The sequence below is a fragment of the Cyprinodon tularosa genome, unplaced genomic scaffold (assembly GCF_016077235.1).
Source record: "Cyprinodon tularosa strain WSP-4 unplaced genomic scaffold, ASM1607723v1 ctg218, whole genome shotgun sequence".
Classification (NCBI taxonomy): Eukaryota; Metazoa; Chordata; class Actinopteri; order Cyprinodontiformes; family Cyprinodontidae; genus Cyprinodon; species Cyprinodon tularosa.
The window spans coordinates 428,082-441,957 of record NW_024038814.1 but is presented as its reverse complement, the minus strand read 5'-3'; the positions used below and the strand labels follow the sequence as shown (position 1 = coordinate 441,957).

Sequence of the window (13,876 nt, the reverse complement as noted above, 5' to 3'; positions counted from 1 at the left end):
ATATATATATATATATATATATATATATATATATATATATATATATATATATACAGTATATAAAAAAATGTTATACCAATTGTTTCAAAACCTTTTATTTGTGTTTCTTAGGCTGAGACAGTTCCACAAGCAAAAGCAAGAATATCTATTGTGGTTGAATTAGTTGTGTATTAGAAGACTCAACATGTATAACTACTTTCTTACATAAAAAACAAAGCAAAAGGCCTTTGTGTCAAAAGCAGAGACAAGATCATTTAATTCCTATTTAATTAAATTCTCAGGCATCTAAACAGTTTCTGTCATAAACTGTGCAGGTTCTGACATTCACCTCAAATAGTTAAGCTCAGTCTGAAGTCATTAAGAGGAAGGTTTCTACAGTGATCTGAATGTTTACTGAGAGCTTATCTGTGCAAAAAGACTCTTATCGGAGCTTTCATAACTCGCAAATGATTATTATTTTTGTAGCAATCAAATTACAGAGTGATGATTAATTTCTTAAAATGTCATGATCTAGGCGCTGATGAATTAACCTGACAACAGCCAGATGCATGTCTCGCTCCGCCCAGCTCCACTCACATACATCTGGGAACCCGCTCATTGAAAGTGATTTCCCCAACCGAATTTATGGTCTGTCCAATCAGGACGCAGGGTGGGTGTGTCCTGGAGTGGAGAAGCGACCGTGAGATTCCAACAACAATGGCGGCTCGCATTGAGGAAGCAAGCGTTAGCATTGATGTTGCTATTTCTTCTGTGTTGTCCAATCTATCTGATATTGTTTAATTAAAAGAACATCAGAGAACGGCTTTGAAGGCTTTTGTTGGTGGAAACGATGTTTTCGCCCTTCTCCCGACCGGATTTGGCAAGAGCTTGATCTACCAAATGGCTCCTCCTCTCACAGCGTCACGGGTTAGCTTCGGTGTGAGTGGTTGAAATAGCACGTCAATAAAGATGACAGACAAGTGGCTTATCCAATCATATGCAAGGAGTTTTGATAAGGCCCAGCCTTCAGTAAAGGCAATTCCTATGGCGGGTTCCCAGATGTATGTGAGCGGAGCTAGGCGGAGTGAGACATGCATCTGGCTGTTGTCAGGTTACTGATGAATGGCTTCATTGCTCATTGCATTCACCTGTCCAATTCTGCCCAGTTTTCTTATCACCGCTCATCTGATCCACCTGCACCTGCCTCTTTTTAAGCTGCTTGCTCCCATTCATCAGTGACAGATTATTCTTGAGCCTTTAGTGTGAGAGTTTTCTAGCGTTACTAATAAGGTTCTGATAGCCTGATGCTGACCCGTTTCTGTCTTCGGACCTTTCAGCCTGCCAGCCCCTGTTCTGATCTGTTTGCCTAACCTGGATTCTACTGTGGACTGAACCTGGATCTTTCTCTTGACTTCACCCTCTGGATTATTCTGACTTCCTTCATCATTTGTTTGGATCTGATCTCCTGTCAGTTTTGCGTCCTTCAAGGCTTCGGTGTATGAAACTCTCTGTGCATCTCCTCAGCTGACCTGCTGGTATCAACCTCTTCTCTGGGCACGGACTGAACTCCAAACCAGGTTAGTGACTCACACATTCTGATAATCCTTCGTCAGGTTTTCTTAGTCCCTAACTTGTGTTTCCCCCCTGCCAGAGTAACCTGCCTTGTACGGCATAGCCACTGTTGTTGCAGATCCACAAGCTGTTTTTCGTTGCTTTAATAAACGCTTTTTAAGTTATCCTACTGTCTGTCTTGCCTGAATACTCAGAGTCCCTCTGTTCAGAGTCATTACATAAACATTTATCTTATTTTTTTTGTCATACTGTAGGAAAAACAATAATTATTTTGTTATTTCACTTCTACAGTAACATCACGGTTGCTGCTGTAACATATACAAATAAATAGAGATATTCCGATACCATTTTTTCCCTCCTGATACATTCCGATGCCTGTGCTGTGAGTATAGGCCGATACAGATTACCGATACCAGTATGTTACAACTTATATGTATAAATATATAATCATACTATGCTTACATCCTGACTGTGATATGACTATTATTGTGGAAAGGTTACACCCTTAAAATTAAATGGAAACATGAAGGAATACAGCCAATTTAAGCATTTTTTAAAATAGAGCAGCATAAAAAAACACTACTAGTCGTAGCAAGGCCAGTCTCCGACAGGTGTCAGGTGATTAGCTCTCCTTCACAGCAGGTGGCAGCACAGCATTGTTTTAAGAGCATCGAAGAAGAACTGATGGAACTAAACCAGAAAATAGATTCCTGTTTTAGATCACATGGAATAAGATCAGTGCCTGGATTCCAATACCGGCTGTAACCTATGCCATCATGTTCTGCAGTATCAGAGACATTTCCGGTATTGGAATCAGAGCAACTCTAAAAATAAGTGTCAGTAAAATGGAAAGCCAGCTTGTATCAGTTCTGTTTTTACTTGGATAGAGATACAGAGGTGTAAATTGATCGGTCCTTTGCAGCAAAGTGGCAAAAAAGGTCTGTTGCAAGAAACTGTTGGTGCATGGACTAAATACATAGAAGGTCTCTTGTCTTTGTAGAAAGCTAATGTCACCATGTCGGTGGCACCATCAAGCAATGGGAATGTGTTGGAATAGAAAAGTCAGGTTGACTGAGTTGATAGGAAGATAGATGGGGTGTTATATCATCCCAAACAACAGCAAAATCTTCAATGGGATATTTCCAATCAAAGCATATTTATATGTTGAAATGGCCTAGTCAAAGCCCAGAGGTAAATCAAACACAGGATGCTTTCTGATGCTTTGCAATAAATCAAACTGAGTTGGAGCTGATTTGGAATGAAAATTGTGCAACACTACTGTATAGATGTGCAAAACTGGTAGATCTCATCAAAAATTTAGAAATGTAATTTTAGAAACAAATTAAAACCAAAGAAAATGGAAAACTGTGAATCATTTACCTTCATCCTAGAACTTTTCATTGCACTGAAATTTGTTTTTGTAATGTTTCCAAATCTAAAAGTTAAATTCGGAATGGATACATTTATAAGGCACTCAAAAATTAAATTAAACATTTTAGGGCAACAAGATTTGAGAGTTTTAATTTGTTAATATTCTATAAGGCTTTGTAATAAAACTAATTTTTAAAGATCAAGGTCAACTATCAACATTTTGATCCCGTTCTTTACCGTTTAGCTGCCTGTAAACCACATCCTCCAGCGAGCTGAGCCTCTTCAGCAGCACCTCGTGGCTCACGCTGGGCCCCTGCGCTGTCCCGTTGGCTCGGGGCCTCTTTCCGTCAGCCGGAGCCTCCGGACCAGCCGCCTGGACGCTGCGGGTGTTGCACTTGGCCCAGAAGGTCATGAACCCTGCGACCGCCAGAACGTTGAGAAGCAATAACACCCTCCATCTTCTGAAGACAAAAGCCATGAAAAGAGTTGGGTTCCCGGTGCTTTTTTTTTTTTTTTTTGTAATTTTGGGGCTGGGGTGTGGGGATGAGGGGGCGGTCAGGTGCTTTCAGGTCTTGCAATGTCCTGGAAGCTGCAGTGATATCTCACCGGGTCACATCAGCAGACCCAAACCATGAAATCCTGCAGAGGTGCTTGTGCTGAAAGAGTCACTGCACCTGTTTTCAGACATAAAGCGGATTCTTCTCCATCTGACTGGGGGGGGGGGGGGGGGGGGTTATTTTAGGTTGCATCCCTCTTTGGAAGACATTTGGAGCGCTTTGCCATCTGCTGCCATCCGCCACCTCTCTGTGTTAAAATCATCCGCTGAAGATGGAAAGACAAAGACAGCAGAGAGCAGATACCTGCTAAATAATTTAAGAGAAAGAATAAATTTCTTTTTTTTCTTTTCTTGCGACAGTGTTGCGTTAGAAGCGCACTTAAAGATCCTCACAGATTGTTCAGGGAAATCCTCCTGAAGGTTCAGCCAACGTTTCCTCCTTATTCTGCAGCTTTCTGCTCTCACACCGTCCTCCTCTTCCTCCTCTTCCTCTTCCAGCCGTTAATCCCAATTAGAGGCGATGAGAAGATGCGATGCTGAGGATCTATCTGCGCTCGGAGAGATGCAGCAGCATCAGCAGCATCCTCCTCTCAGATGTTCACTCCGGAAATCCGATGTTACACAAATGAACAGCGACCTTCTTTCTGCACATCCTTTCCAGGTCTTCTCGTGTATTTCTTGCCCTCTTCTGGTTTATTCCCCTCCCTGCCTCCTCCTTCTATCGCCGGAGTCGATCCGGGGACGTTTCCCTTGGCAGCAGGTCAGGGGTGGGGGAGGATGGGAGGAGTGTCTGTTCTCTGTCAGATCACACTGCGAGGAAATACTGCTCTCACTTCAAGTGGAGGTGACTGGGAGACTGGCTTTCATTTGTCAAAACTCAGATTTCTCACATCATCACAGATGTCATTATCAGAGCAGATGCAAAAAGCAATTAGTGAGGAATTTATTACAGGGGGAAATAGATTTAAACCTGGAAAATTGTCTCATTTCAATAGGGGCAGTTATTTAATTAGATGTGGAGGTACTTAAATATATCAATTTACAGTTTTTCTTGATTGTTTACACACAAATATTGGTACTTGAAACACAATGACCACAAAATGTAACTCATGCACCAACCCCCTGAACCAATTCTGCTAAACTACAAGCACAATTCCTGCTTTACACTCAAATTGCAGTTCTAAAACACACTTTTTCCAAAACTCTACACACAATTGTCATAAAGAAAATCTTTTGTTTTCACAAGGAACACACTGTTATTCAAAACTCTAAAGTTAATTTCCCTACTATGCACACTGACTCCTCACATGGGCAAACACCTAACACACATGTTTCCACTCAGCAATCAGAGCTTTAGCATAAAATGGCAACAGGTGAGCTCTTCTGTTTTGGAGCAATGGAGGCCAATGTTGTAAACAGAGGCAGAGCCAGAGGAGTGAGAGTAAGAGGAGGACGATGGGGAGGACGAGGACGAGGACGAGGACGAGGAAGGCCAAGGACAATCATGTCTGATGAGTTCCGAGCCACTTTGGTTGACCATGTCTACTCTCACTACAAAACTGCAGTACTGCATATCAATACAGTACTCAATGAGTACAGTAGTACAGTATTACCTGTGGACTGTTTTGTAGGACATTGTGTTTCGAGTATTTGGGAAATGTATTCCTACACAGTATTTACAGTATTGCACTCTTTGTATTGCAGAACTGAAAGATTACCAACAAGAGGTGGACGGGGCCGTCTTCTGTCTCCTGAACAGCAAACAGAGATCATGAACATGGTTCTTGAAAATAACGCCATTACCTTACGACAAATATAAAGAAAAACAATAGAAAACAATGAGATATTTCAAAATATTGATAGGGTAAGTTTATCAACGCTGGACCGTGTCTTGCACAGAAATAAACTGAGGATTAAGCAGGTCTACAGGGTGCCATTTGAGCGCAATTCAGAAAGAGTCAAAGAATTGCGATATAACTATGTGCAAGTACGTCCTATACATTCCCACCCTTGATGCATACTGTCAACATTGTATAAATCATACATATTTCTTTCTATTATATTGTAATCATAATGATTGTGCTTCACAATAGTGACCGCTCCATGTCTACTTCTGATATTGTCATGTGTGTTTCAGAGAGTCCTTGAGCTGGAGGTGGATGCAGTGGAGCACCAGTTCTTCTTCATTGATGAGGTTGGATTCAACCTCACAAAAAGACGAAGGAGGGGAAGGAATATAATCGGCCAGCGTGCCATTGTTGAAGTCCCTGGCCAGCACGGAGGGAACATCACAATGTGTGCAGCGATGACCCACCATGGCATCATCCATCACCATGCTACCCTTGGCCCCTACAACACTGCCCATCTGATCACATTCCTGGACACCCTACACAACACACTCATTCCACCAGATCAGATAGACGGCCCAGAGCAGCTCAGGTACGTTGTCATTTGGGACAACGTAAGCTTCCACCGGGCTGCTCTGGTTCACTGACCCCCCACGCTTTTCAGTTGTTTATCTCCCTCCATATTCTCCATTCCTCAATCCTATTGAGGAATTTTTTTCTGCCTGGAGATGGAAAGTGTACGACCTAAATTCAGAAACGCGTATACCCCTTTTCCAAGCTATGGAAGACGCATGTGGAGATATAGCAGTTGATGCTTTTCATGGCTGGATTCGCCATGCTAGGCAATATTTCCCCCGCTGCTTGGCCAGGGAAAACATTGCTTGTGATGTAGATGAGGTGCTATGGCCAGACCGAAACAGAAGAGAGGATGCAGCATAGTTTATTTTGTTTTGTTTTTTTTATTATTACTGTAACTGTATACAGTAAAATCTTCTGCACTGTATGTGCAACTTTGTGTCGGTTGGGATGTACACTGTGTACATTGTTTTGTGGCAAAAATAAAACATGTTTTTTACAGTATATTTGTGTGTTCTGAGTATAAAAACAATATTCTAAAGTATTTTACAACGCACTTATGTATTTAATGTCTGTAGTAACTGTAACACTGAACAAAAAGTCATTATGATGAATGGAGAATGGTGTTTTACACTGAGCACATCAGTGTTTAAATGCTTTTTTTAATTGTCTGTTCATATGATAGTTTGTGTGTGTCATCTGAACACAAAATGGCCTTTGGTGAAGAGATAAAACTGTTTTGAATGTAAAGTTTCATTTTGCAGGAGATTTGAAGGGTTTTGCCCATTGTGTGTGTGTTTGTTGGATTTGTGTGAAGAGTTCTGAGAATATGAGGCATGTTTTCAGAAATGTGTGTAAACAATCCAGAAAAACTGTAATTACTTCAATCTCTTTCTGTATCATTTATATTTCTATTTGTGGGGGTGTATTTATTTCTCTAACATGCCTGTTTAATTTTGACCCCTCCTCTTTAAAGAGTTTCCTAAAAAAAAAAAAAAATGTTAATCTACTTTGAGATTAAAAATTCTGAGATTAAACTTGGAATTTGGAGGAAAAAAGGCTGAATTCAGAGATTAGAGTCTGAATTCTGAGAAAAAAGTCAGGATTCTGAGATTAAAGTCAGAATTCTGTGAAAAAAAGGTAGAATTCTGAGATTAAAGTCAGGATTCTGAGATTAAAGTCAGAATTCTGTGAAAACAAAGTCAGAATTCAGAGATTCAGCTCAGGATTCTGAGAAAAAAAGTCAGAATTCTGAGATTAAAGTCAGGATTCTGAGATTAAAAGTCAGAATTCTATAAAAAAAAATAGGCAGAATTCTGAGATTAAAGTCAAGATTCTGAGATTAAAGTCAGAATTCTGTGGAAAAAAAAGTCAGAATTCTGAGATTCAACTCAGGATTCTGAGAAAAAAAGTCAGATTTCTGAGATTAAAGTCAAAATTCTGAGATTAAAGTCAGAATTCTGTGAAAAAAGTCAAAATTCTGAGATTCATCTCAGGATTCTGAGAAAAAAAGTCAGATTTCTGAGATTAAAGTCAAAGTTCTAAAAAAAAAAAAAGGTTAAAAAAAGTCAGAATTCTGAGACAGAATTCAGATTATTATTTAGTTTATTGTGTTTGTGTGTTTAATCATTTCCTTATGTTGATTTTCATACTGTATTTGAGTTCTAACTTGTTATTCCTGTTACAGGTAGGCCAGTGTCAGTCAAGGTCAGCGGGTTGATGCAGACGAATGAGTGTAAAGTGTTTAGAGGGAGGAGGAAGAGACAGATAAGGAGGGACAGGATGGGGATGGAAGAGGATGAGAAGGAGAAGAAGCAGGAACATTGAGCAGTAACCCTTCAAAAAAATGTTCCAGGTAGAGGTTCAGTGTGCAGAACTGGATTGGAAATATATCTTTGCATAGAAATGCATTATTTTGTTTACATATAAAGATTTTAGTAGCTTTTTGAAAACTAAAAAATGGTGGAAAGTTTCAGGGCCATCTTGTACTTCAGGACATAGCTTTGGCTGTTCTTATTAATTTGCTTTGCTTTTTTGAGGATACTGTAAGCTGTTTATCAAATTTAATAAGCTGAAAAAGTTCTTATTTCTCTCATTAAAATATATACTGATGTAGTTTTAATTGTTGAAAGAAAAAGCTTTTTGATCCTGCAAATAACGTGTTGATGTTATAGTCATGGTTCCACTTGTGGCTGTTGTGTGATCAAATTGAAGGTTTCTGTAATTTAAGCTGAACTTCAACCCAAGCCTGTCTCTGGTGGAAAAAGTAATATTTTAAATAATCGCTTCTCTTTTTACACAGAGATCAAATGTTATCCATTTTTTGAGAAAATAAAATCTTAATTTTAAGTTTATTTTATTCAGACAAATCTCCTGTGTTATTTTCTTCCTCCATATTGTAGAGTTTTCGGGTATTTCCTCTCAGTTTCTTCCCCCCCCTGGATTTCTCACTGAAGAACACAGTGAACTGTTTACATTCTGATAACTCAGCAGCATGTTTCAAGTCACAACTGACAACAACCATTTTTTCCCATTAATTATTGGTACAGAGAAAACCTATAGTTTGTATGCTGTGACCATGGTAAACAATCATGCCAATTAAAGTTTATTCTCATTTATGACTGTGATGAAGAGAGCTGGAGACATGATTGTGCATAAATGTCTAAGAACAGTTAAAACCTTTGCTGAACCTACACATAAATATGAATAAACGGATTACTGGAAGATGCTTTATCGACCACATACACTCAGTACTCGAATTGAGGGGAGATGGCATCCACCTTATTAAAAACATTGACATTTTATTTCATTTCAAAAAGTTTATTTCAAACCTGCACACTACATATAATGACAAACAAAACATATGCATGGTTTGAAAAGGGGATGGAAGAAGCAAAAGCTTATACATGTCCAATCCCCTCCCGTTCATCCCAGGGACACTCCCAAGACAAGACAAAGAAAAGACAAACAACACATCCACACTCATGCATACAAGACAACACACTGGCCCAATGCTCCCTATCCCTGCAACCCCCTCCCTACACCACACCACCCTCATAGAACATCACTCACTCTCTTCCAGGTATTTTCTCAGGACATCCCACTTAAATATCTTTTTGAAACAGTTATGTTTTCACAACACTTTTGTTCCTCCGCTAAACTATTCCAGAGGGTGACACCACAACTTGAGATGCACATTGATTTCAAGGTAGTTCTTACTTTTGGTTGGTATTGTTGGATGCAGGGAAAATAACTTTGCAAATAAATAGAAATTGACTCTGCACACGAAAGAGGTTCAAGCAGCCCCTGCAGGAGCGGAAGGAAAAGCCCAACCCAACCTCAAGCTTTCCTCCCCTGAATCCCCTCCTGCAGCCGTCTTTTATTGACAGAACATAGCACATGATTACAAAACCATTGATCAGTTCATAAAGACAAGATGCTCCATCAGAATGACAAGGCAAGATGGTCTCCTGACTGCATCACAAGACACAGTGCAGCAGGCATGATGGTTTCCTGACTGCAAAAATGTTTCATAAGCACACAATTTTATAATCATCATTGATTAAACCTGACAGGTATAATAAATTTTCGCCTCTAAGATTATAAGTGCGAAGTGCCTCCTGCTTCTGAAAGAGTTTTAAGACATTTTCTGGAATAGAGCCAGTTGACACTCTGAACATTATTTGCAGAGTTCTTAAGTTTACAAGATAGAATTTTTTTTAAATTGGAGTATTGTAGGAACAATAATTTTGTGGGATGTAAATAATTTACTTTATGAACGATTCGAATGGCTCTTTTTTGCAGTGTAACCAGGGGCTGAAGATTGGTCTTAAAATTGTTTCCCCAAACTTCGATACAATGATTTAAATACGACATGACAAGTGAGTGATACACAAGGAACAATGCATTTTGGTTGGTTAGGGTTAAAAGAAGTTCAATGTGGCTAAGACTGGCCAACAACAGGTGGAGGAGGAGGAACAATGCACAACTTAATGCTTAAGAGAAGCTGATCTTTCAATCCCTTTCTCTGGCATCTTATTTAAGTTTTACAAGTTTGATAAGCTGCTGCTTAGAATATTAATCATGTCAGCATAAATATGCTAATCTATGCTTCAACAAGATTTATATTTACAGCATAAACATCCCTATAAGGCTTACAGCTTTCTGGAAAGGTTTTGGATTGGTTTTGTATTTACAGCCCCCTTCACAGTTATGATACCACTGGAAAATGTCAAAAAGAAATCCACCATTTATTCCAGCAACATAATTCTAAACCAAAAAAAAAAATGTCAAAACATTTATTAAGTGTGGAAAAATTATACACATTTATGATATATTGTTTTAAACAAAAGGACATGGAGCGGTGTTCTTTTGACACTTCCTGGAGAAGCAACTGTCAAAAGAACACAGTCGCAGTTCAAGCCCAGAGGATTCCAGCATCATATGTTTAAGTTTGTGTTATGGTTCTTCCCTTTTGGGACTCTGAGTTTTTAGCTTTCAGTTATTAGTTATTCTGTTTTGTTGATCTACAGTACAATGCAGCAATTGAGTTAATCCCTTCCTGCTATCATCACATCCCCAGCTCCTGTACAGGAGAGCAGAGGACCTTGTCTATTCAAGCGGGGCCAACAATCTCCTTAATGACCCCCCTTTCAGACACTTAGACGAGTATGGGGCATTTCAGGCTAACAAAATAAGCCAAACGACCCCCATTCCAAAGGGGTGGACCCCTTAATCTGTATCAATTTGCATGTTTTCAAAACAAAAACAAGGCTTGGTTTCGCTACTGTATAAAACCTCGAACTCAACTCTATTCCTGATATTTTGAATTGAAACTTCCTGGATGGGAAGCGAAATGTCTTCAAACTTGGAAACAAAGTCCAGTGGATTGTTTTTAATTTTCTTCTTTGGAATGACTATGACCTAAATGACTGAGAACGTTCACCAGCAGTTCTTTGGTTTATTTTCCATTATATGCAAGCAGTCTTTAGTTACTCTCTGTTGCCCCTTTGTGCTTGTTTCCTTTCCTCTTGGCTTCCTTCTAGTTAGTTCCACTCATACATGCTCCTTATTCAGCTCATTAGTCCATCCTTTGTTCTGTTCCCCTTATATACTCCACCTCTGCAGTCACTCAGTGCTGGTTCCTTGTTATTGTTAGTTGCTTCCTCCGCTCTGGCTCCCCATGTGAGTTTTCCCTGATGTTTTTTGTTTTTTTGGTTCTTTGTATTTAGCTTTTTTTTTTTTTGGATGTCTATTAAATCAACAAAAACTCATCTCTGCTTCACTCATTCCTGCATTTGAGTCCTCAAGCAACTTCCCCATTGCTGACAGTTTGTGATGGAAGGACAGAATATTTCTACTCGACTGTTTTCCAGCATTTCTGAAAGTCTGTTAAAGAGGAAAAGGACCACGGAGGATAAAAATCTTGAGGCTCAATAAAGAGGTTCAAAAGACATTATTAAAAGCTCTCAGGAGGCCAAGTACTCTGAGAGGAAGCACTCAACTTTGACAAAGTACTGCATGTTTGAGAAAAAGCTTTATCTCTCTCTGATGGCTTACTTTTAAACAGTTCTTGTTTTTATTTACTCTGAGCTTTTCAGTTTTAACCTCATAGACTTTCTGTGGTGCTTGTTTTTTTCAAGATGTTTGGAAAAGTTTCAACAAGGACCAGAGGTTAACTTCTAATGTCATTTAAAATAAAATAAATAAGCTAAATCTTAGTTTTAAAGGTTGTTTTTATTAGGACACCTACTCTTAGGCCCCGTCCACACGAAGCCGAACCCTGGCCTAAACGCAAAAATTTTTCACCAAACCAGCCTCTCATCCACACGAAGCCGGCGTTTCGGGGGTCTGTAAACAATCTTTTTTTTATTCAGCCTTCAGAGTGGGAAGATTCTGAAACGCCGTTTTCGCGTTTCCATCTTTAAGCTCTAACCGCATTTTTTTTTTTACACGCATGCGTCATAGCGTCGCCTCTAAACACGCATGCGCGACACAGTATCACAACAACAATGGCGCCGTATTGAATGGTTGCTGCTAATGCTACTCACCCTGCTGTCGGGCTTACAACAGAATCTTCTTCCTCTGGAATATCTCCAGGAAGAACAGAGCAATATCGACAACATAGTTCAGCACCTGAATTTGACTTAACCACGAAAATGGACCAGCAGGGCAACCATGTATAAATATTAGTGCACATGCCCAACATTTCATCGCTTATTTTTGCTTTGGCACCACAGCGCCACTTACAGGCCTGGCATACATTTTGCAGCTTTTTCATGCATTCGTGTGGACGATCACATTTATTTTACGTCTCCGTCTTTACGACAAACGTTTTGGAAAATATCAGCGTTTCGTGTTCGTTTTGACTTCGTGTGGACGGGGCCTTAAACTGAGGCAGAATAGACATATATACGTAGTTCTACATATTCAGGACCCATGATAAAAGTGACACACAGAAGAATCACATTGGGTGATAAAACTCTTTAGATTGAATGTGGTATAAAATTTTACCAAGCTTTATTACAGAGCACTAATACGTGCAGAAATGGGTCACCCAGATTTCTGGTAGGAATCAAGGTTCTTCACAGCTCTGCAGCTGACAGAGAGGCTCCCCAACTGTGATCTACAGGGAACACAGGCAGATAGAGACACAGTAATTGCGTGAGAAAGAAACAGTGAGAGGAAAACAGAAGAAGAGTCAGATCAAAATCTTAGCTTTGGTCTGTGAGATGAAGCGAGAGATGAAGCGAGAGCGAGGGGGGGGGGGGGGGGGGGGGATCAGTGCCGAAGAAAGACAGCATCAATCAAACACGCATCAAGAGGCAGAAATGTGGAGAGAAATGGAGGAAACAGAGAGTTTAAGAAAAAAGAGAAAAGGGATGCTGGGGAGGAATCAAAATTCAAAAGGAGAAAAAAAATCCAGCAGCAATAGAGACAGAAAAGCTGACATGCAGGAGAGAACAAAAGAAAGAAATGGAGGGGGGAAAGATTGTGTGACAGCCGCACAGAAGACGGCCGGGTAAAACAAGAAGAGTAAGAGTAGATCTGACTGGATATTTGATGAGTGGCTGAAAGGAATAGTCTCAAACTCTCAAATTGTTGTAGAGAAGAAGGTCAAGAGGTGGCCAGCTCATGCTTCAAAAAAAGCATAGTGAACTGAATACGACTCTTGATAAGGAGCTATAGGCCTGGCTCTGCTTTCAGGATCCAATCAGTTCAATTTCTGTGTGTGTCACTCAGTGTTTAGATGGGTTTTATCTTTTTAGATACTAAAACCATATGGTATCACATGTAAAGCTGCTCAGTGCTATCGCACAGCACAGAGAACATGCTATCTACAGGTAACATCCCAGGAGAGGTTGCTGTGATCCAGTGGTGTGCAGGATTCAGCCACGGGATGGAACACAGACACAGCCATTACCTAAGGCTCTGAAAGAGTTATTCTTTAACTTTAAAAGGGCTGTTTTCTTTTTTTCCTATAATTTATAAAATTTGACCACAGTAGTTTTAATCTTTCTGATGAGTTGTATTAGATATTAGTTTAATCCAATTTTGATTTGTCGTAGGGAAACGGATGTTCCAACCGTTGTATTTCTGAATTCTGCCGATTGGTGCACAACTTTACACAAGTGAATAAAGTGAATGTGATTGGTCGATTATCAAGTGGGCGGGGATGTTGCGGTGGAAGGTTCGCAAGCATGTTTGATTGTGACCGGTTTCTTCGAAGCATCTTGCTAATCAGTTAGCAACTTAGTGCTAGTAGGTTCTCAATGGGAAATTCCATTGGGAGCAAGTAGCACTAAATTGGTGACTTAGAAGCGACACTGTCAAGGAACGCTATGGACAGCGGAAACATGCAAGAGAAGGAGAGTTTTGTGTCGGAGGTTGTGGATGAATCTCCTCCGTCATATATTTGTTATTTAAAGGAGGAAAGCGGGGACAAAGATGTAGTGGAGGAGGACACCAGGGCGGC

The 13,876-nt window shown here is 39.9% G+C and overlaps 2 protein-coding genes across 2 annotated transcripts in view; one reads left to right on the top strand and one right to left on the bottom strand.

The window, feature by feature from the left end:
- Positions 1 to 3,635, bottom strand: part of galnt17 (polypeptide N-acetylgalactosaminyltransferase 17) — a 41,430-nt gene extending 37,795 nt beyond the window's left edge. Inside the window, exon 1 of the mRNA XM_038285967.1 lies at positions 3,160 to 3,635. Within this exon, the coding sequence (XP_038141895.1) occupies positions 3,160 to 3,400 (241 nt within the window). The 5' untranslated portion in view covers positions 3,401 to 3,635. The remainder of the gene's footprint in view (positions 1 to 3,159) is intronic.
- A 1,239-nt stretch (positions 3,636 to 4,874) lies between these two features.
- LOC119784069 lies at positions 4,875 to 6,157 on the top strand. Its single transcript, XM_038285929.1, has 3 exons — positions 4,875 to 5,071; positions 5,378 to 5,465; positions 5,616 to 6,157. Exons 1-3 carry the CDS (start codon positions 4,875 to 4,877, stop codon positions 5,970 to 5,972), a joined length of 642 nt encoding a protein of 213 aa, XP_038141857.1. The 3' UTR covers positions 5,973 to 6,157.
- Positions 6,158 to 13,876: the final 7,719 nt, after the last annotated feature.

Coding starts and splice junctions, on each gene's coding strand:
- LOC119784069 (XM_038285929.1), top strand. CDS start 4,875: ATGGAGGCCAATGTTGTAAACAGAGGCAGAGCCAGAGGAGTGAGAGTA. Junction 5,072..5,377: donor ATCAATACAGTACTCAATGA/GTACAGTAGTAC, acceptor TGTCTTGCACAG/AAATAAACTGAGGATTAAGC. Junction 5,466..5,615: donor TGCGATATAACTATGTGCAA/GTACGTCCTATA, acceptor TGTGTGTTTCAG/AGAGTCCTTGAGCTGGAGGT.